The following is a 24166-nucleotide window of genomic DNA, read 5'->3' on the forward strand; positions in this document are numbered from 1 at the left end:
GGGCTGATTCACTTTCTAATTTTCTTCAAACCTTGGTGACATTTGGATATATAATCTACTTAGTGTAATTAATCTTATTTATCTGAAATCAACACCTCCTTTCAGATTTATTTATAATCTGCATATTTTTGTACTTTTCTCATTGATGTGACAAACAGAAAGGCAAATAATCTCTTTATAGATTTATTTGCCAATTTCTCTATTTCACAAGAAACTGGCACTTCCACACAATATATTCATACGCACCCCCAGTCAAATCTAATAAGTTAACTATGGGGAACAAACTTAACTATAGCATTTTTCTGCAAATTGTAGTGCACCCTTTTTATTTATGGGGTTTAACATATTGGAAAAATGAGACACTTTTTCCAGAGTTGTGACATTCAGAAAATAAACACTAATTGTGCATTAAAATGTGCAGAAGTGTGTTCTCTATAGAGGATGCGTGAATTTGAGCAGTGGTGCCCAACATTTTTGCATATGACTGCATTTTGTTTTGAACTGAAAAGAATGGAAAAACTTGCTTTAGTGAGGAGTTTGTGTTCTTTTACCTCCTCTGGTTCTGTGTCTTTCTCTGCCAAATGTTCTACAGCACAGTTGGGTTAGTATCAAAGAGGGTCTTTGTAAGGCTGTTGGAGGGATTTGAGCTGCAGCCTGCATTGGTCAGGTTTGTTTGCAAAGCCCAGGGAAACGCCCGCTCCCTTCTACGCCCTCCACTCCCCTCCCCTTCTTAACATTGTACCAGAGTCACTGCCCTGTGTTCAACAAACTTTCCTTTCTCCCATCCTCGCCACAAACCTCACAAAGTTACAACACAAACGGACGACAGTGATGGAGCACAGCCTTAACAACTCTCCTCCTAACCTCAACAGATTTCTCCAGCTGGACCCCTACATGAAACCATATGAAGGAGACATTCAGAGAAGGTAAGGCTTTAGTCTACTGCTACATAAAGGAACTGTGATGTTTGTCCAACATTTAAGATTAGTGTTTCACAGTGTTAGAGGGATTCTGAATACATTACTTTTTAATGCATTATATATAATGTACTTTATATATTACTGAATCTCAATCATATGGTCCCAATCATAGTCAGGGTTATGCATTAAATAAAAAAAAAAAGACATTCTCTTTAGTTCAAACAACTATGGCCAGTGAGCGCAACTGCATCTCCAGTTCAATAAAAAACAAGCCTCAGGAGAAGTTGCATAATATAGAAACTATATTGTGTACATATGGTGAGAGATAGAGATTCTCTCCAGGGACACAGTTGCAATGGACTTAGGTAGTGAATGTAGAGTTCGAAGAATTTCCCACAAGAAATGATAGTAAACAGTAAAGGCTTCTTGAGAAACCTTTGTTTACCAAATCTGAAAGACCTCATCAACTGTGCAAGAAAACTGCACCTGAATCACAAACTACCTTTCCTTTATTGAATTTCCAGTAAAAATTACCTTTATGTACAAGTTGTTCACTTTTCAGCATCATAGATTTAACAAAATTACACAGAAGCCTCAACAACAGAAACTTTTTTTCTTCCAGTTTTAAGAGTGTCCACTCAACTTGCATTCTTTTCAGGTGACTTACTTTGGTTTTCTAAAGAAATCTGCTGGGGTATTTTCCACACCTCCAAAGTTTAGTGTCAGGAGTTGGTTACATTTTCTAGTTGTCAGAAACCAAGTGATCCCAAACACTTTCAGTGATGCCGAGATCTGGAATCTGTTGTAGTTAGTCTTGTTCTTAGAACACCAGCAGCTTCTTCGTGTGTTTTGCACATTTTTTTTCTTTTTTTGTTGCATTTCCTATCTTTAAGTAATGACTTCTTCATAGCTTTTCAGATAGTATTGTGTTCTGTCCTCACAGTTAAAGGATGGACAGAACCCCCTGTGGATTTTCTCATATCTGATGCAGTTGTGGAGCTTGATTTTCTCCTTTCTTAACAATGAAACCTTTAAGTATTATTTATCTGATGGGTTTTGGTGGTCTACCAGGTCTTGGACAGTTATTAGGAGTCCCATTTTCTCTTTAGCCTTTCAGAATTTATTAACTTCAGTTTTGAATCTCCTCAGAAAAATCTCCTGAACAATTATTAACTTGTATTCAGGGGTTGTTTTGACAGGAAAATCAATAAAAGATGGTTATTCGTTTATGACTATGCACAGTATCATATATAAAGTTTCGATTTCAAAGATACAAAGTTTGGATACGACAGCAGTGTGTAACGTTTGGGAGCAATGAGGAGGCAGACGCATATGCAGAGATAAGCGAGATTTATTCGGGGTCAGAACAGTCCAGGGTCAAGGAGCAAACACACAGGGATCAGGGTACAGACATAATAAGAAACACTGAACTACACATCAAACATTCCAAACACTTCAAATAGCACAAACAAAGACCAGCAAACACACAGTGGAACACAATGGGCTTAAATACAGGTAACAACGAGGGACAACAAGACACAGGTGGCCAACCAGACACAGGTGGAAGTAATTAAGGGCAGGGTCTGAAAACAAGGGGGCAGTCCATCTCTTATGCCCCTTTTTTTCGAGTGCCACCTTCCCTCGCTGCTGGTCTTAAGTTGAATTTAGGGAATCATATACCTTTAAAGAAGGGGGATGCAACAGTCACTTATAATCACCCACCCTTAATTCCTCCACGATATGAAGCTGAAGTTGGGAGAAACAGCTATTTTCCTGTTCCACCTTAAATGGTACAGCAGTTCTGACACCATTTAAGGTGGAATGTGAAATTTAGCTAGCTAGCTGCCAAGACATCAGCATACTAGTGGTTTTTTATGGTTGTTATGAAGAAAAGGACCATAATACATTAAAACAACATTAAACTAAGATAATACAGTGGTCATCGTAATTCTTTACAGAAATAATACCCATATTTGTGTGTTTCTTTGGTCATTCGCTCAGCCATCTTGCCGGTTTTTCTTTTTTTTTTCCTAATAACACTCTGTTTGATATGAACCTCTGAAAAGCTTCTGTTTGGAGGGCCTTGTAGCCCTAACACTTCACCCTACCTCTCTATCTCAATAAAAATTGGAAAACCCTACCCTTAGGCATGAACACACAAAAAGGAGGGGTATGGTTAAGTGGTAGGGACAGGAGGTGAAATGGGATTGAGACTTAGTGTCCATTCTATTAGACTCACCTACCTTGTCAGGGCAACAATGAAAGGCTACAGTCTACATACAATACTAGCACCACATAAATGTTGCCAGTTTCATACATTGGCGAAAACAAAGTATGCCAAGTTACCTCAGTCTCAGAACGTTAAATGCTTTAAATGCCAACATTAAAACTGGAACTGTGGATGTTGTATAGTGAAAACAGAGAACAATCACATAGCATTTGATATAAAGAGAAGTGAAATTAGCTGTTAGGCATCACTAACAGAGATTTTTTGTTTTTCAGCACAACTGTGTGAGCACACATTGCATTCTAGCGCATTGTTTTATCTTATAATGACCATACATTATGACTGGTGTGGGAGAAAAACCGTCCGTAATGTTATCTGTGTATTTTTTGACAACAATCCTGCTACCCCACAAAAATTCTCATGCAATGCTAAAAAGCTGAGAGGACATGTCCCCCTGTCCCCAGCGAATTTGGACCAATGCTGATAAGCATGGCTTCACATTAATTGAACGGAATCTTAATCTTGTAGATTACGAGATTAAATTTTTTGTGTATTATGTGCAAGTACTGTGAATAGGGCACTAACGGTTGGGCCTAAATCTCTCAGGGAAAACAGATTGTTGTTTCCAATGTACCTGCTAATTCAAGGTGATGCTTTTTCATTTGTCGGTGTTGGTTTAGTCCCAGATGTAACTACTGAAAAATGTATGACATGGAAATTAAACACTGATGCTCCATGCTGATAAGTTTGTTTGGCAGAGTGGCAGCTTTTCCCAAGCAGAGGTGATGAGGGACAGCGTGTTTGAAAAAGCAGACAGTTGGTAATGGTGTCTCAATCCCTTCAAATTGCAAGCTCATTTTTCACTTATTCACTTATCATTCAGTAACTACTGTGAATAATTGGGTAACTGTTCTGAAACGAATATGTAAGTTATGTAGTTGTGATAGAGAGAACTGAAGTGTGGCTTTTTAACGAGTTGATGTGCTGATTAGTTTAACTTCAGTTAGATCCACAGAGATGTTGCTGTTGTAAAACGCAGTACATCCCAGAACACATATAATCTACGCTCTTCAAAATGAACGTTCCCGAATAGTCCTTGGCTTGGAAGTATAGTTCTAGAACAAACATTGGTTCCACTTTATTTATTTTATTTTGTTTAACTGTGTAGTTACATATTAACAATAAATGCAACAACATTGTAACATCCATTCAGCCATCCACCTTCTAAGTAATTTATCCTTCTAGGTCATGGATGGTGCTGTTCCAACATTCATTGGGTGGAAGGCAGAAAACACCTTGTCCATTGCAAGTCAAACACTATAACTGCTGATGATGTATTCACTGCTACAAATGAATGATTATAGTACTGTTTATGTAAATCTTGATAGTTATGTAATATGTGTAATAACAGAAGACATAACAAAATCTAATTTTTGTTAGCTTTTTCATATAATTTAAAAATGCTAGCTACAAGGTCAATTTTTCATAAACAAAGGACCAAGAGAAATGGTTCAAAATAACTTTGCGTAAAATCTTGTTAACTCCTTCCTTCTCGTTAATAGTTTGAAGTGATGATAAGCTATGGTACTGCAATGCATTTGCTGCAATGAATCCATTACCGATGGTTACATTGTTCTTGCATGCGCTTGCCAATCTCATTGTAAAGGTTCTTTGGAGAACCACAAGTGGTTCTTTGATAAACACCTGTATTTTTAAGAATGCACTTTGGATTGCGTCAGTATCGAATATATTCCAAAGTCTCAGCACTGCAGAAGGTCTTGCTTAGTAAGTGAAACTCATAGATACGTCATCTGTGTGGAAAGTACTGCATGCTGCTGGGGCGTAAGTGGCTAACTCCAGCTGCTCTGACTTGCAGGCAGCCTTCCTGATTATTAATGCTCATATGGATAAGCTGGTGGAGGGCAGGCAGACGGGGCCTGTCGCTGGGTCTGATGGACAGAGAGCTGCTAATTGGCCGGAGCTGGTGGAAGCGCGGTGCGATAGCTGTCTTCAGGACAGGACTGGGGTTTGGCAGCTTTCCTCTGTGCCACCAGCCAGTCGTCATACCTTGTTAAAATTCACTTTAATGTCTGGAGCCTGCTGCTTCTCTCATCCCACACACACATATACACACACTCTCATGCACAACTCTGAAACGGCACTTGGATAGGTGTGTGAGAGGCTGCAAAGCGAGGTGCGAATGTAAAGTCAGGAGAAAATTGTCATATGGGAACTCTTGGCGCAGACTATTTGACAGTAAACTTGAGCCTTCGCCGTGTTCTGTATGCAAATGGCCTCCAAACTTATGATACTCACCCATGATATAGCAGAAAGTGCTGTGTGAATGTTCCAAAAGCTTTCCCATAGTGACAGCAGCAAAATCAGCAGCCTATTTTATATGAGCTGTTGACTACTGCATCCCAGTGGCGGAACTCAATGTCATCCATGGATATGGACACGTCTAAGCACTCTCTATAGGGTAGAGAGTTTCTACTTAAACTTAAAGCTTTATTCTTTTAGAAAGTCAAATCTCCCTTATTAGAATACTAATCTCCCTTCATCCCAAATGTAGTTGATCAACCAAGATGTGCTTGTTGCCTGAAGTATGAAACTAATGGATGTTTATGCCTCATTAATTAGCCTTAGTATTGCAAACGATTTACCTAAATCATCACACATTTGTCTCAAACCGTGTCAGCCTTATATTTCCCCATACGCTAGTCAACTGTATGGACAAATAAGCTTCAATTTCAGATGTAGTTCAAGTCTACAATTAAAGAAGCAAACTTCAGATGCCAAAATTATTGTTGATTGGTCAATTTGGAGTAAGGTGAAAATTTAATCTCAAATAGACTTTGCTTAAGTTTGCTTGTTCAGTTCTGCAGTGGAGCTATGATGCTATTGTAGCTAATAAGTAATGGAAGTTTATACTCATTAGTGTTTAGCTTTAGCATTGTGCAAACTGCATGCCTAAACTAACACATACACTGCTCAAAAAAATAAATCAATCAATTTCACAGCTGTTGTGCAAATGGAATAGACAACAGGTGGAAATTATTGGCAATTAGCAAGACACACTCAATAAAGGAGAGGTTCTGCAGGTGGGGACCACAGACCACTTCTCAGTATCTTTCTGCTTTCTGGCTGATGTTTTGGTCACTTTTGAATGTTGGTGGTGCTTTCACACTCGTGGTAGCATGAGACGGACTCTACAACCCACACAAGTGGCTCAGGTAGTGCAGCTCCTCCAGGATGGCACATCAATGCGAGCTGTGGCAAGAAGGTTTGCTGTGTCTGTCAGCGTAGCATCCAGAAGCTGGAGGCGCTACCAGGAGACAGGCCAGGACACCAGGAGACGTGGAGGAGGCCGTAGGAGGGCAACAACCCAGCAGCAGGACCGCTACCTACGCCTTTGTGCAAGGAGGAATGGGAGGAGCACTGCCAGAGTCCTGCAAAATGACCTCCAGCAGGCCACAAATGTGCAGGTGTCTGCACAAACGGTTAGAAACTGACTCCATGAGGATGGTATGATGGCCCAACGTCCACAGATGGGGGTTGTGCTCACAGCCCAACACCGTGCAGGAAGCTTGGCATTGGCCAGAGAACACCAGGATTGGCAAATTCGCCACTGGTGCCCTGTGCTCTTCACAGATGAAAGCAGGTTCACACTGAGCACATGTGACAGAAGTGACAGAGTCTGGAGACGCCGTGGAGAGTGATCTGCTGCCTGCAACATCCTTCAGCATGACCGCTTTGGCAGTGGGTCAGTAATGGTGTGGGGTGGCATTTCTTTGGAGGGCCGCACAGCCCTCCATGTGCTCGCCAGAGGTAGCCTGACTGCCATTAGGTACCGAGATGAGATCCTCAGACCCCTTGTGAGACCATATGCTGGTGCGGTTGGCCCTGGGTTCCTCCTAATGCAGGACAATGCTAGACCTCATGTGGCTGGAGTGTGTCAGCAGTTCCTGCAAGATGAAGGCATTGAAGCTATGGACTGGTCCGCCTGTTCCCCAGACCTGAATCCGATTGAGCACATCTGGGACATCATGTCTCGCTCTATCCACCAACACCACGTTGCACCACAGACTGTCCAGGAGTTGGCGGATGCTTTAGTCCAGGTCTGGGAGGAGATCCCTCAGGAGACCATCCGCCACCTCATCAGGAGCATGCCCAGGCGTTGTAGGGAGGTAATACAGGCACGTGGAGGCCACACACAATACTGAGCCTCAGTTTGACTTGTTTTAAGGACATTACATCAAAGTTGGATCAGCCTGTAGTGTGTTTTTCCACTTTAATTTTGTGTGTGACTCCAAATCCAGGCCTCCATTGGTTAATAAATGTTATTTCCATTGATTATTTTTGTGTGATTTTGTTGTCAGCACATTCAACTTTGTACAGAACAAAGTATTCAATGAGAATATTTCATTCATTCAGATCTAGGATGTGTTATTTGAGTGTTCCCTTTATTTTTTTGAGCAGTGTACTTGCCACATGAAGTTGTTAAAAACTCAAGCAGATCATCTTACGTATGTTTGTTGAGTTTTGCACTATAGCTGCAAATCTAAAATAGCTAATATCAAAAGAGCTATTTTTAAATCATTGCATACTTGCCTAAAACTGCATCAGGTTATTATGTACTCTCAAACTGGTGTAGGGCAGTATGAATTACATGCAGGTCTGAAATGATTTAGGCTGGTCTCGTGCTGATATGGTACTAGTTTAGCTGATCACTCGGCATGGAATGCTGGTTGCCCAAAGATCTCTGGTCAAAGCAGATTTTCTCTATGAGAAAAATGAATAGCGCTTTTGAAAATTGCCACTCCTGTAAATGTTCAAAAGACCACTGGTTTTGTCCTGTGTATGCCCAGCTAACCCCATACCCCCCGCCCCCCAAACCCCCCACTGGATCCTCTGAATCACATGGTTGTTTAGCAGTTGAGATATGAATTATACTGCATTCATGCTACAAGCAAGCCAACACTCCTATGCATTGAAATGACAACATATGAAAATAAGTGTGCAAATTAAACTTCACAACTATTAATTACCAACACCAGCTACTCAAACTGTAGCCCACTACTGCAAAAGAAAGTTTGCTAGCACATTTGACAAAGCTTGTTAGTTTGTGCGGGGTCGTTTTGATGAGGTTGCCAGTCTTATGATGTCAGTTCAGTTCATAGCATTAATAGCATGTAGCAATATTCATATTTTAGCACCTTAATGATGTATTTTAGAGTATCTGGCGACATTCAGAAAAAAAAATGTATTGGCTTTAGAAAACTTAACACAGGGCATTGTAGCAGTTTTACAGCAACTTTATTGTCATAGGGAAAACCATCTTAGACCCAGAGTTCCATATATGGACATGATGATGACTATAGAATGTATAGAAAATGTAGTACATTTTTGTTTTGATTTATCCTGAAATATTGGTTTGAGCACTTTATATATGCTTTTTGTGTAGGGCTAAATGAAGTTGCTTCCATCCCTTTTAATACAAAGAGGTACTACCATTAACTGGCTCTGTCTGGCTGAGCCTGCACTGTTGGATAATTGAACAGAACAGAATGTCATTCTGTTCTGACAGCTAATATACACCACATAAGCTCACTCAGCTAACAATAGACTATTTTGATGTTGAAATGAAACACTTTTTTTTATCTCTTTAGTCTTTTACTCCAGTTAAGTTGGTCGTCAGTCAGCGAGTTACAGGCGATACCTTATTTGTCTCTCATTAGTGTAGTAGTAGCAGTAAGAGAGATCTTTTGTAGACAGTATGCTGGCAAGAGAGATGATTAAAGAAACTCTTTATTCAGAACAGGGTCTGTGAGATCTTTCTTTTTCTATTTGATGGATATGATCAGGGAAGAAGGTGAGGGCCTGGGACAGTGTTACTAAAGTCTGGAGCAACTTGAGGTCAGGCAGTTCACAGGGTTTAGGGCAATAACCTTTGAACCAGCAGAAGAACCTCCAAAACAAGGTCAGCTTGTCTTAAATAGTGCCTAGGGGTTATCTGGTTGTCTAGCCTCAGGTCAAATTCTTACAGCATATCTACAGGTAGTTACACACAGGGGTTAAATTGAGATTTTAATGGTGAGGATGGCCTCTTTTTCAGTAGGTATAAACAATGTGGGAACACTATGGGACCTAATAAAGTGACCAGTGAGTGTATATGACATTAAAAGGAGTTCTTAGCACTGATTTCACAAATATGGATTTAAAAACCTTATCTGTTTTTGTTTTAATCCATGAAAATCCAAGGCTTTTTACATACTAAGACTTATTATTCAGCAACCACAGCGACTTCAGTGGAAACTGGTTGAGCTATTCTTAGGTTATAGAAGTGTGTAATAAAACTGACTGGCAGGCCTTAGGCATGTGGGGAGTTAATGGACTTCTTAAGTTGCTTTTTGACAATTTGGCATCAACATGATATCTTATTCTGACTCTTTTCTAATCAAGATAAAAGTCACACTAAAGCCTTTAAACTAACAAAATGAAATGTTCCAAAAAATGATTCATCCAATCTATCGTCAGGGATATTTCCTGTCCTTTTTAACTGTGTGCCTGGAGCAGCTAACTGGCTTCTGGTAGAGACAGAACATGTCATCCAGAAAACTTGACATCTGTTCACTTCTGTGTAACACTTTGAAGCCAAGTGTTCAATCCATTCAATCAGATTAGGAGACATGCTTCTCAAACTACTAAAGTCATTTAAATTTGTTGAAGTGATGGAGGCGATTAGCAATATTACTCTACAAACACTGCTAGCTAGCTGACTAGTCCAAATATGTGCCTCTGAGAACATTTAGAGGACGTTGGCAGAACCGTACACCATCATGGTAATGCATGGCATATGCATGGGGTGAGAATGTGTATCAGAGCTCATCCATATTTGCTGTCCGCACTAACTGAAGGTGCTGGAACTCCACCCCAATGTACTCCAGCCTAAATTAATCCCTGGTTACTCTAACTAACTGAGATCTCATGGGCCCCAATGCAAAAAATTATGATATTTGTGTAGACTTCTTTATCAAAAATAGAAAATGTTAACATTATTTATATATTAAATACATTTCTGTAAGTCCAAATTTTCCTAATTTCAAGGCAATGCATAATCCAAGCCCTTTGAGGATTTATAGCTATCCCAGAGGCATGGGTGTAATATCATATAAGTAGCAATTCGAGGGGTCTAGTGAAGCTGTTAGGGGTCTGATTGCTGCAAGCCTTCCCTTTGCTACGTCCTTAGTGTGATTTCTTCGGCTGCACCGCCAGCTGTAATGCCAGTGGTTGCAGTAGTTGTTTTGAATTAAGTTATTTAAGTTATTACTCATACTGTGTAAAGCACCCCTCGTGGTTTTGAATGAATATTGTACACTTTCATGTTTGCTGTTGCCAACTAAGATGCAGCATTCAGGTACAGCATGTCATGATTCAGGTGAAGTGCAGCATAATATCTTAATTGAGCAAGTGGAAACATGAGAGAGAGAGAGACAGAAAGAGATGGAGAAGGTGAAAGAGGAAGAAGAGAAATAAAGAGTGAGAGCAAGCAAACAAACTAGCTTTCTTTTTTGTTCAGTCTGAGACTACCATTTGATGAGACTTTTATTGCATCATTTCTCATTAAAGCCTGAACACTCTCGATCTCTTTCTCGCTCTCTCTCTCTCTCGCTCGCTCTCTCTCTCTCTCTCTCTCTCTCTCTCTCTCTGTGTGTGAGTGTGTGTGTGTGTGTGTGTGTGTGTGTGTGTGTGTGTGTGTGTGTGTGTGTGTGTGTGTGTGTGCGCTCTGTGTTGTTCACCCTCTGGAGTTTCAGATATCAGGGATAACAAAAGTGTTGGTTTAATACTATATTAATTATGTCACGCTGTGCCAAGTGGAGAAATTCCATGTAAAGTGCGATTCTGAATCCTCAATTGATAAAACACTTGTGCTTGTGAGTAGAAAAGTAGATATTTTATCAGCATTTGAATTTGCTTGTTGTGTGTAGTTTTGTTGGGTGGTAAGAAAAAAACACTTTAAAAAAATGGAAAACAGAAATAAGTGCAGACTTCAAGTATAAATGAGCATGGATGAGCTTCATTGTGTAATTAATTTTTTATATTTAAAAAAAAGTTACATATTTACTAGCAATGTCCTCAGAATAATGAACTCCTAATGTAGATGTATTTTTCTACGCTATTAACACATTTTCCCAATTTGGCTCTATTTGGCTGTATTAGGCTATAGTTCCACTCTGAAGCCCAGCTGCTCAGGCACTGTTGCTGGAACTCTGTGACTGTAGCTTTTAAATGGTCAATTCCACTGAAGCCCAAGTGATTTCCTGACATGCCTGTAGTTTGTTTATCAATGAAGTACATCAAGTCTTATAAAATATACCAGCAGACTAGTCTTTAACAGACTACGCCGGACAGTGACTGCGGGAGAACTGTGGTTAATTCGTGAGCGGCACAGTAACAAAAGCAACAGCACTATGGCAAACTGCAGTTCTCCCTGAAACAAGGAACCGCACAGACATATGAGTGCAAGAGGGCTACAATTGAGGAGGAGCTTGATCATTGACTGTATAGGATGATATGTGATATGCATGACATGTGGTATATGCACATGGCGATTGAAATATTCATCCACCGTGGTTCTCAGTAGATTTTGGTGATGAAAATTGGAAACTATGTTCACTCTGTGGATTCATACATTCTAGTGAAGCTGATTTTGTCTGCTCACACAGCCATAAAATGCCCTGCCTTTCTTTTGGGTCAAGTTTGGTTTATCATGATTAACAATACAGAATAGTTTGATCAATCTTGATGACTTGAATCACTTCACAGCTGTAATAATTACATATATACAGTGTAGCAAAACGTTACTGAAGAAATTGGTTATGTTTATATGTCTTTTTTTTTCTTTTTCACTGTTTACTTTCTCCATTTTCCATTTTTATTAGGATTTAGTTTGTGTGTGTGGGTGTGTGTGGGTTTGTGTGTGTTTGCAAGGCCAGGAACCTTCCAGGAGTGGTTTGGTCTCTACTGGGTCTTATCTTTCACTACCCAGATCAAGGTCTGAATCCCAAAAGCACTGCGGTGTTAAAATTGTCTTGACTCTTAGGGAGCATGGTCAAATTGATCGACTTTGGGAACATGGCCCAGTAACTTTGTGCTTTTGGAAAAAAAACAGGTCCCAGTGGCATACTGTGGAGCTTTTGTGCCTGACTGTAGGGCTCTTTTATGCATAGGTAGTGGACTTAACTCTTTAATGCCAGACAACAAATCATTTAGTATGATGCCACAGGAAAAATACTTTAGAATTTATTCTGATGGCATTGTGTATAGTTTATACCTTAGATTAAAATCTTACCATAGAGCACCCTCAAGGAAATTATTGACATTCAAAGACCTAGTGATTTGTGTAAAAAAACAAAAAAAAAACATGCACATGATTTTGAGTTCATTTCAACTCAATATAATTATGATACCTGTTGTATTTTATCTCTGCATGTAATGGACAAGTCAAATTTCATTGTTAACTTTTGGTTGGAAATAAAAGGGTTAAATTCTTGACATGTCTAATAGAAAATTATCCAGTCAGGAAGGAGATACAGCCAGGTAAGTTCTCATATTGGTCAGGACTTCAGAAACTGAATTGAAGGCAAAAAGTGCCAGATTAACCAGCAAAATAATTAGATATTTTTAGGGATCTTCTGAATTAGTTGCTGTAAAACTGCAACATATAAGGTAAAATATATGTTAATATAACAGATGTTGACTGTTACATGATTTGGATATTATGTCTGAATTTGGTCTAGAATGGTCAAAAAAAGTCAATGTGAATTGTCATTAGTTTAGCACTAATATTGCAGAAGAATCCTATATGGATGCTGCCATATTTTCATAGAATGCCTCTATTTTTTTCTTGTTTTTGACCATTCCAGTCAGTTCAGCTTTCTTGAGTACATGTAATGTATATATTTTTATCTGAATTTTATATAGTTTTTTGGTAGAAATCAGTAGCTCCATAAGAACAAAACACAAAAAAAACTATTAAAAACTTTCTTTAGCCATCTAGTTTGATCAGTTTGAAAATTTAGATAAAAAAACATTGAGAGCAAAAGAAAAGCACAATTTCAGATACGGACTTTAATGGGTTAAAAGCAACTCCTTCTTCCCATCCTCATAAGTAAACATGTGGTATCACCAAGTCATGCGCCAGTGAAGCACCTCCAATCCTGAGCTGCTTCAATTAATATACCTTTATTAATATGCTGTTCCTCAGCTATTGTTTTTGATAAGGTCCATTTTTATTCCAGGATGCCAACCCAAGGGAGTGGACGAACACACAACTGTAATGGGGTGGAAAAAAAATGAAATAATATTATTTATAGTATACATTTGAATAAGATGGCACAAGCCAATTAGGTCCATTGTGCTCTTGGTGCATTTCATCAGGAGTGCACAAATGAGCTTCCTCCTAAGCCTGCAAAACGTATGTACAACTTTTTTTTTTTTCATTAAAACTTCAAAACGTGCAGTCAGGCGTTGTGGTCTTGAGGCCGATTGGGGAATAGCTGATAAGATGGTCCGGCTCAGTGATATTCATGAGCTGCTTGGTTAGCATGCACAGGTAGCCCTGTTATGATGCCAGTATGCTTGCTTCTTGATGCTGACATTTACTAGGGCTTTTGGTGGGGGCTGGTTATTGTTGTTTTTAATTGGCACTGTACTGCCTCTGAAGTTATAAATGGGTAGGTAATGGGAGCTTGAGGAAAACAAGTGCGTACTGGGGGAGAAACAGTTTATGTATTGTGTCTAGTGCCTTGCTTTTACAAGCACACACTATAGAGGCGTAATTCTGCTTGTCATTCAGGTCTCTGAGCAGCACTTACTGTAGTATCAGTGTAAAAATATGTCAATATTCACAATATCTTGTGAAAAGTAGGGAAATACTTTGCAGCTACACCACAGAAAAAACAATTTTGGGTCCCTAAAGATCCATTTAGTCAATGGTCCTTTAAAAATCTTGTTAATACTTTACTATTTTACTACTAATTACTACTAATAACTTTATTTAGTAAACCTTCAACATATATCATTGATGGCTGTGAAAAAATTAGTTAGATCAGAATTTAAAAATGTGTCTAAATGACACTTTACATGGTTGTTGATGTGTTTATTTATGTTTGAAAATGCAATACATACTGTTTTTCTGTACATTTACTACAGAGCCATCCATTAATAAACAATAAGTTGCACCACATCAGTACATGTAAACAAATCACAGTGAATTACTGCGATGTATAACTTTCTATTACTGACATAAGCTTTGTATTTTCCTCCAAATATATATATATATATGATAATAAAATATCTTATTGGTCAAAGAATGTTGGAGATGGAGCTGCCGGGTAGAAGGAGAAGAGGTAGACCTCAGAGAAGGTTTATGGATGTAGTGAAGGTGGGCATGGAGATGATTGGTGTAAAAGTAGAGGAGGCAATGGATAGGGCAAGATGGGGGCAGATGATCCGCTGTGGCGACCCCTAAAGGGAGCAGCCGAAAGAAGAAGAAAAAGAAGATAATAAAATATCTTAAGGACAAGGAATTTGTGTGTGAAGTTGTAGCTTAAAATATGTGTGTAAAATATCTAACTATCTGTTTGGAGTAGCTAAAGTCATATTTGTCAATTTGTTCATATTTAGTTCATGTTTCTAAAATAAATGTGAGAACTCATTTGTCAATGTCTCCCCAGCTGATGTTTGGAGTCCATCACATATTCAAAATCTGTGCTTGAGACAGAAACATTGTGGCTAAAATTGCACACAGCTGGACGGAGAAAGTGAAGAGGTGGAGAGTCACTGCCAAATGAGTGCATAATCTACAACAGCATATTGCTCTGTTTCACATGACAGGCACTTGATGTATATGATGTCACGTTAAAGGGTATATATGGTGAAAATGTCCTCTTTTTTTTTTTGCATTATCATGTGGAGGAGGTGAGCTTCATTCGTGCTGGGCTGCGTTCATTCTGTTATTTTGAATACTTACTTAGTCTACAATACTGTCTTCATTGGTGCTCTACAGTGCTGTACACGACAAACAAGACTATTTAAAATTGTCATATGTATTTTCAAGTGTAATTTCTCCAAAAAGGTCTATAACTAAAAATGTCTAGGGACAACTTTTAGTGTTGTATTGTGGCAAAATCCGCTGCAAATACAGACGGTTGCCTTCTAACCCCCACGCTTCCAGCACAATTAGATATACAAGCAAAACAAGCAAGCTAGTGAAACTCTATAACTGACTAATATTTTTTTCCCTTGCAAGAGCTAAAGTTCATTTTTACCACAAATTTGTGTACTACATGTTCAACTGAAGTGTTTTGGTGACTTTTCAGCCATACTAACAACAGGATTGTTGTCTATTTGACAGCATTGATAAGCAAGCTAAAGCCCCATCCTTTGAGCTTTGCATACATGAGATTTTGGATTTGTTTAGAACTATCACATTTAGTTTGTTCCCACCCTAATAAGCCCACATTCCCACTCACATCGGCACCACAAGACTAGCGTCTGAGTTGCCAAATGAAAACTGTAAAATAACAGTAGATGTCTGTAAATGGGAATATGGCGTTGTTTTCGATTTTCCTTCAGGTCTGTAATTCTGTGACAAAGAGCTGCTTGATTAACAATAAATACAACAAATAATCACAAACAAATATGGATATTACATGCATGAGAGCTTTACTGTTAAAAGTTCAGCCCTGTTATTTTACAGTACGAACAGGACTTTAACTGTATTTTCACATTTTGTTAAAAACGATAGTAATTCATACCTAATTCATTCAGAATTAACCGCACTTGTACAAAACTGTTTTTTTTTTGTCCTCCCACAATATCTTCTCAAAAATGTCAATCTCAGACTTTTTCTTACTCATGTGAAGTTCCTCTTTTCCTGCACTGTCCCAGCTAAAGTCCCTGCAGCTGAAATTGGCAGTGGATGATCATTATTTGGCTCTACTGTGACACTTCCTTCTCCCAGACCTGTTCTGCATTAATTCAGTTTAACTCCAGATTGTAATCCACCTTTTCAGACCGCCCCCTTTTCTCCTGAGGCTCCAGTATAATGTGTAATGAAGCTAGCTGGGGGAATTTTTTTTATTTTATTTTACCATTGGAAAAAAAAGATGGGGCCAGGGAAGGATAACTACTCAGATAATGAGATCCCTGTCAGAAGATTCTCCCTGAACGCTTCCTTCTCTGCTCCTTAATCATTTGAGTGCTACATTTTATAGTGCTGTGTGGTGTATTAAGAGTAATGCAAAGCACTCTTTGCATTAGCATTATTACTCTATGGCCTTAACCCCTTCAATTCTAAGAGCCTGTCAGTGGATCCAGACTTCAACTCCTCATTCTCATAAAAACAGATGACCGCTGTCATGAGAAAACATTCGATTTCCAAAAGGGTCACTTTACAGAAGAAGGAAAAGACCTTTAATAATTGATAGTATGTAGTAGATAATAATCCTTGAATGTTGTGGTTTAACAAAAAGGCCAATGTCTCTTAAATTGTTTCATTTGCTCTGCTATTGTACTATTCAAACATATTTACACAAGCAGGCCTATGCACACACATTTTGGGGATGTGCATTCATTTAATGAAAGTGAATTAATTTAAATGAATCAAAAGCATATTGCTGCCCAAGCAGGGATTTGAACCCCAGCCCAGCATACAACGCTGTAATCTTCTCCACTATGCTGTTTAATTGCTATGACCTACAACACTGTGTTGATGTGCTGGTATAAAAATACCAACACACGGTATGCAGCCATGGAAATGTAGCCCTTGTGATGAATGAATGATTATCAGAGGAGAGCTTTTGCGATATGGATTCTTATTTAAAGTGAAAAGAAAAAAATACAAGGGGATGCTCTTTTCGTGTATGATACTGGGTAATCCTGGACTTCAACAGTGGTTTTTGTTCATGGCTCCCAAATAATGGGATCACAGCATGTGATTTACTTCACCTCTTCACTCCAAATCTTGATGGAACACTTGGCTCACCGCTGTGGTCAGTGGAGCATTGCAGCTGGCAGGGCAGAGCTTTCCATTAAAAACAATGGGACATGCAGTTCGCCATTGTCCATCTACCGCCAACATGGCAACACTACGTAAGAGTTAAACAGAACCTGGCATTAAACCCTTTCCTGCTGACATTTTGTTTGGATGTTGATCAAAATAACCACATGGATAGTGACACTTTCTTTAGGAAAAGGGCTTTATTTATTTTATATATATATACATGTATATGAAAAAAACAGTACTTGTGCATTAAAGTGCTTGGATGCCCCCTCTGATGCTGCATAACTGCATCTGTCACCTCAACAAGACGTCAACACGATGTCATTTAATCAGGGGTTTTCAAACTTTTGCAGCTGTTTATGTACGTTTATTAGTACATGTAGCTACAAAATGTTCTCACTAGCTGCAACTTTTAAAGGTTAAAACCTAGATCTATGTTTTCTGTCTAATTGGGTTAATCTTGTTCTTGCAGGCATCTAGTGTTAAGTACACCCTTTCAATAATGTTCCACTTACCATGTTTCTCTTTATATTTCATTTCCATACTTCTCTCATTTCTATATAAACTGGGTGGTCCTAATCTTAGATAACACTTCCGTAAGCATTCCCCCAGTCAATCTCAAGGCTGATGTCTCTTGCCTGTAGCTGCCTATTGCCCATTCTTTAATTTATCCATGCATGAATATTGTTGGTTCGTCCATTCCTTCATTCACACGTTGCTTTGTCCATCCGTTTGTTTGTCTGTCCATCCGTTTGCGCATCTGTTCATCCATTGCTTCACATGCTGCTTAGTCTGTCTGTTCATTTGTTCGTCCGTTTGTCTCCACATTTGTTTGTGACTTTTTTCTTCCAGTTAGTCACATAAAGCTGGATAATGATTTTAGTTCTGTATGAGCACCTTAGCAGGCTAGAAGTGTTGGACAGAGAGATGTCAATCAAGCTGCTTATTAGCCACGCCCACACAGTTCTCAGACAGGTCTGATCAGGTTTTTAAACTGTGTTTTATCATATTTACACCGATCAGGCATAAAACTATAACCACTTCCTTGTTTATACACTCATTGTCCATTATATTTTATTACTATGTAGGAGCACTTTGTAGATCTACAATTACAGAGTGTAGTCCATCTGTTTCTCTGTATACCTTTTACCCTGTTCTTCAGTGGTCAGGACCCCCATAGACCCTCACATAGCAGGTACTATTTGGTTGGTGGATCATTCTCAGCACTGCACTGACGTGTTGCTGCATTAACACTGACATGTTGCTGGAGTTTTTAAACACCTCAGTGTCACTGCTGGACTGAGAATAGTCCACCAACCAAAAATATCCAGCCAACAACGTCCTGTGGGCAGTTAGTAGACACATTGTTTAAAAACAGCAGTGCGCTGTCTGATCCACTCGTAACAGCACAACACACACCAGCACACCACTTCTACATCAGTGTAGTTGCAGTGCTGAAAATGATCCACCACCCAAATAGTACCCGCATTGTAGAACTACAAAGTGCACCTATATAGTAAGTGGAGCTGACAAAATCGACAATGAGCGCAGAAACAAGGAGGTGGTCTTAATGTTATGCCTGATCAGTGTATATCTTCTATTTTTCATTTAGGTTTTGCTGGATATTTAATATAGAAATAAACATGTGTAATACTTCACTCTGGGACTTATGCCTTACGTTTTATGACACACTTCTACAAAAATAGTTAGACTAGTTTGCACTGAAGACCCTGCAGTTCCTGAATAGTATTCCTTAGTATGTAATAAGCCTGGATTTTAAGGAGTTAAAGCTAGACAGGTAATTGTGTGTGTGTGTGTGTGTGTGTGTGTGTGTGTGTGTGTGTGTGTGTGTGGGTGTGTACCTCTGTGTGCTCATATGGCTCAGCATGCTGCTGAATATGCAACCCCATCTGAACCTTGTATGGACTCAGAAGCAATGTGTCTCGTCTGTAGCCAGTGGCTTTGCAATGGTGAGCCACTGTCAAGCTGTCTAACTGTGCTTTAATAATGCTTTTCCTGTGTGTGTGCTGTGGCCCTGTAGGAGGCTGTCCACACCTTTCAGCTCTGTCACTGGCTTTAGCTGGAGCCCCCACACCTCGCAATAACCTTTAACATGAGAGCGCTACATGTGTTGAGTCAGGATCAGATATGCTAGTCGGGAGATTGCTGTTTTTCTACCTTTTAGCTTGGCCCCAATTTAAGGTTAGCCAGTTTAAGACTGGCATACATACATACATATGAAGCGACTGGTGGGGCTGCAAAGTTATACTAGCTCACTTGCTGCATACACACATGCATGAAGAGACTCACACATCCACATGAGTGCACACACATGGCTAATATGCAAGAGGTAGCATGAAAATCGGAGGTGTGTAAGTGCACTGGCCACTTCATGCTGCACTGCCCTTCACAGTTTGGAAGGACATCACAGGATTTAAATGCTCACGCTTCATGATACTTATCTGTAGTTAATCTAAGGGTTTTGGTTTAGACATAACTCAGTGAAAATGAAAGCACATGACAATAGTTGGACATACATTTTGCTGTACCAATTAAAATGATATAATTATCCTAATGTAATTAAATCAAATCAAAATCAAATCAAATTTATTTGTATAGCGCTTTTTACAACGGATGTTGTCACAAAGCAGCTTTACAGGATTTCAGAAAAGACAAAGTTTCCACAGGACTGAAAGAATGTACAGAATGTTCAGAAACCCCCCAGTGGGCAAGCCAGGGGCAACAGTGGCAAGGAAAAACTCCCTCAGAACTGAGGAAGAAACCTTGGGAGGAACCAGGCTCACCAGGGGGGACCCATCCTCCTCTGGTCAAACTACCTACAAGTGATTATACTACTAATATTAACAGCAGTAATATTGATATTAGGAATATCTAGGAGTCTATGAGAACATCAGGGTAGGGTGGGCAGCTCATCCAAGGTGGATGGTGGTAGACGTGGGCAGCTGGTCTGAAGTGGGTAGCCGGGGGGCTCGGCAGTCAGTCGTCCTTCAGTGTCCAGCCGGACATGTGGGCAGTTGTATACTCGGAAAAAAAAAGCAGGTAAATGGGATTAGTTTTGTTCTATCCGTTTGTATATAAACAGGGAATGTAAACATTTACAGAGTGTGGCTAACGACTCCGGCAGATCTGACTATGACAGCTTAACTAAAAGGAGAGAACCGGAAGGACACACAGACACGGCAGCACTCTGAAACAGTTTGGCATCCCTCCGCCGCTCCACCGTCCACAAACTTGAGTGACCGCGTGCGAGCAGCGGGACGACAGCACCAGCGTCTCAGTTTACTATAATTCCCTGTGTCCATGGACCCCTGGATCTGCTGCCTTTATCTAGGGGGGAACATTACCTACCAAAAGCTAAACTGAACAAGTGTGTTTTCAGCCTAGTCTTAAAGATTGAGACTGTGTCTGAGTCCCGAACAGTTTCTGGAAGATCATTCCAGAGTTTGGGGGCTTTATAAGAAAAAGCTCTTCCCCCAGCTGAAACCTTCTGAATTCTAGGAACTATTAATAAGCCAGCGCTCTGGGATCTGAGTGGTCGTGATGGCTCATAATGAGAAATAAGGTCTTGCAGGTATTCAGGAGCAAGACCATGTAGGGCTTTATAAGTCAGTAAAAGGATTTTATAATCAATACGGAATTTAATAGGTAGCCAATGAAGTGATGATAGCGCTGGACTAATATGCTCAAATTTTCTAGTTTTAGTGAGGACCCTGGCTGCGGCGTTTTGGACTAGTTGGAGTTTAAATTCCTGCTCGTGCATCCTGACAGTAGTGCGTTACAGTAGTCTAGCCTAGAAGTAATAAAGGCGTGTACTAGTGTTTCTGCATCACGCAGGGACAGGGCATTTCTGATCTTGGCGATGTTGCGAAGATGTAGAAAAGCTGTCCTAGTGATGCTGCCTATGTGTTGATTGAATGATAAATCTGAATCTATTATAACGCCGAGATTTTTTGCTGCTGAGCCAGGTGTGGCTGGAAAGTCGGCGAGATTTAAGATTAAATCTGGTGATTTACTTCTTGCTAATTTTGGACCCAGAAGGAGAACCTCCGTTTTGTTACTGTTTAATAGGAGGAAGTTGCGTGACATCCAGCCTTTCACGTCTTTTACACAGTCCTCCATTTTCTTTAACCTGTGTTGGTCATCAGGCTTGGCTGATATGTACAGTTGAGTATCGTCTGCATAACAATGAAAGTTTACGCCATGATTACTTATAACTGTGCCTAACGGTAACATGTATAGTGTAAATAGTAATGGTCCTAATATAGACCCCTGCGGAATTCCAAATCTCACTTTTGAATAATTAAATAAGTAATTACATAGTAATCTATTAAGGAAATACATTTACATTCAACTTAAATTCTGGATCTATAAGTGTAAGTCCAAATGCACTTTTGACCTTTTGATATCAAGAAATTGCAAAAACATGACAAAAATATAAATAATGTTGGTTTCTCTCCACAAAATAAGCTCATAGGCACAAAAGAATATTTTCATGAAATTTACCTTATAATAAAACATTTTCTTTTCCATTTAAATGAACGTGAAATTATTGTTAGTGTGCTAAGAACATGGCAGGATTTTAATCATCATACAACATGATAATATTCAGCTAGGCTTTTATATACCAGCTTGTAGTTAACGCTTTATTGCACAATGTTGACTTAGGGCAACAGTCTCGTTTTCCTCACTTTACAATAAAATTGTACATATTTAAAGACAATAATAGGGTTAACAACAAAGGGATGAGTTTGAGTAAGTCAGTGAAAAATATATACACTGCTCAAAAAAATAAAGGGAACACTTAAAAAACACAATATAACTCCAAGTAAATCAAACTTCTGTGAAATCAAACTGTCCACTTAGAAAGCAACACTGACTGACAATCAATTTCACAGCTGTTGTGCAAATGGAACAGACAACAGGTGGAAATTATTGGCAATTAGCAAGACACACTCAATAAAGGAGAGGTTCTGCAGGTGGTGACCACAGACCACTTCTCAGTACCTTTCTGCTTTCTGGCTGATGTTTTGGTCACTTTTGAATGTTGGTGGTGCTTTCACACTCGTGGTAGCATGAGACGGACTCTAAAACCCACACAAGTGGCTCAGGTAGTGCAGCTCCTCCAGGATGGCACATCAATGCGAGCTGTGGCAAGAAGGTTTGCTGTGTCTGTCAGCGTAGCATCCAGAGGCTGGAGGTGCTACCAGAAGACAGGCCAGTACACCAGGAGACGTGGAGGAGGCCGTAGGAGGGCAACAACCCAGCAGCAGGACCGCTGCCTCCGCCTTTGTGCAAGGAGGAACAGGAGGAGCACTGCCAGAGCCCTGCAAAATGACCTCCAGCAGGCCACAAATGTGCATGTGTCTGCACAAACGGTTAGAAACCGACTCCATGAGGATGGTATGAGGGCCCGACATCCACAGATGGGGGTTGTGCTCACAGCCCAACACCGTGCAGGACGCTTGGCATTTGCCAGAGAACACCAGGATTGGCAAATTCGCCACTGGTGCCCTGTGCTCTTCACAGTTCACTTCTCAGTTCACACTGAGCACATGTGACAGACGTGACAGAGTCTGGAGATGCTGTGGACAGCGATCTGCTGCCTGCAACATCCTTCAGCATGACCGGTTTGGCAGTGGGTCAGTAATGGTGTGGGGTGGCATTTCTTTGGAGGGCCGCACAGCCCTCCATGTGCTCGCCAGTGGTAGCCTGACTGCCATTAGGTACCGAGATGAGATCCTCAGACCCCTTGAGAGACCATATGCTGGTGCGGTTGGCCCTGGGTTCCTCCTAATGCAGGACAATGCTAGACCTCATGTGACTGGAGTGTGTCAGCAGTTCCTGCAAGATGAAGGCACTGAAGCTATGGACTGGCCCGCCCGTTCCCCAGACCTGAATCCGATTGAGCACATCTGGGACATCATGTCTTGCTCCATCCACCAACGCCACATTGCACCACAGACTGTCCAGGAGTTGGCGGATGCTTTAGTCCAGGTCTGGGAGGAGATCCCTCAGGAGACCATCCGCCACCTCATCAGGAGCATGCCCAGGCATTGTAGGGAGGTCATACAGGCACGTGGAGGCCACACACAATACTGAGCCTCATTTTGACTTGTTTTAAGGACATTACATCAAAGTTGGATCAGCCTGTAGTGTGTTTTTCCACTTTGATTTTGTGTGTGACTCCAAATCCAGGCCTTCATTGGTTAATAAATTTGACTTCCATTGATTATTTTTGTGTGATTTTGTTGTCAGCACATTCAACTTTGTACAGAACAAAGTATTCAATGAGAATATTTCATTCATTCAGATCTAGGATGTGTTATTTGAGTGTTCCCTTGTTTTTTTGAGCAGTGTACTTAGTCAAACTGTCTCTTGGGCACATTTAAACCTCTTGTTTAACATTCAGTATTTTTTTTTGTCATGACAATTTGCAGAAATAGATTTGTTGCCTAGAAGTAACACTGTGTGATAATGGAATGGATTTAGCCAGTCAGAAGCCAGGTCTCACCACTTCAGGGAACATGCATCATTTCTTCCCATAGCCTCACAACGTTGCCTCAAGGCAACATACTCCAGAGAGACCCCTGCTCACATTATTATTTTTTTAATACTTTTGAATGTAATAATCAGCACTGATGATTAAAAACCATAATATATAATTGTATAATTATATAATTTAATAATCAAGGGCTATTTTATAGTATGCAAGAAAGTGGAGTTTTTAAATTGCCCTCATAATGCTTACAGTAGTGTGTTACACTAGTGGCATAGCTTATATGTTTCTCAGAGTAAAAGAATGCAAATCATATTAGTATTATTAGAGTTATTACTGTTGCTTTTCTCAGATTACATAATTATAGTAATTAATTAAATAAGTAATTAATAATAGTATCAAACCCAACATGTTAATAATGCTTCAAAATTGAG

At 39.9% G+C, this 24166-nt stretch overlaps 1 protein-coding gene across 1 annotated transcript in view; it reads left to right on the forward strand.

Moving 5' to 3' along the window:
- Positions 1 to 756: 756 nt before the first annotated feature.
- The window catches only part of gbe1a (glucan (1,4-alpha-), branching enzyme 1a), a 235988-nt gene continuing 212578 nt past the window's right edge, over positions 757 to 24166 (forward strand). Inside the window, exon 1 of the mRNA XM_017681944.2 lies at positions 757 to 926. Within this exon, the coding sequence (XP_017537433.1) occupies positions 832 to 926 (95 nt within the window). The 5' untranslated portion in view covers positions 757 to 831. The remainder of the gene's footprint in view (positions 927 to 24166) is intronic.

The sequence above is a fragment of the Pygocentrus nattereri genome, chromosome 18, assembly GCF_015220715.1.
Source record: "Pygocentrus nattereri isolate fPygNat1 chromosome 18, fPygNat1.pri, whole genome shotgun sequence".
Classification (NCBI taxonomy): domain Eukaryota; kingdom Metazoa; phylum Chordata; class Actinopteri; order Characiformes; family Serrasalmidae; genus Pygocentrus; species Pygocentrus nattereri.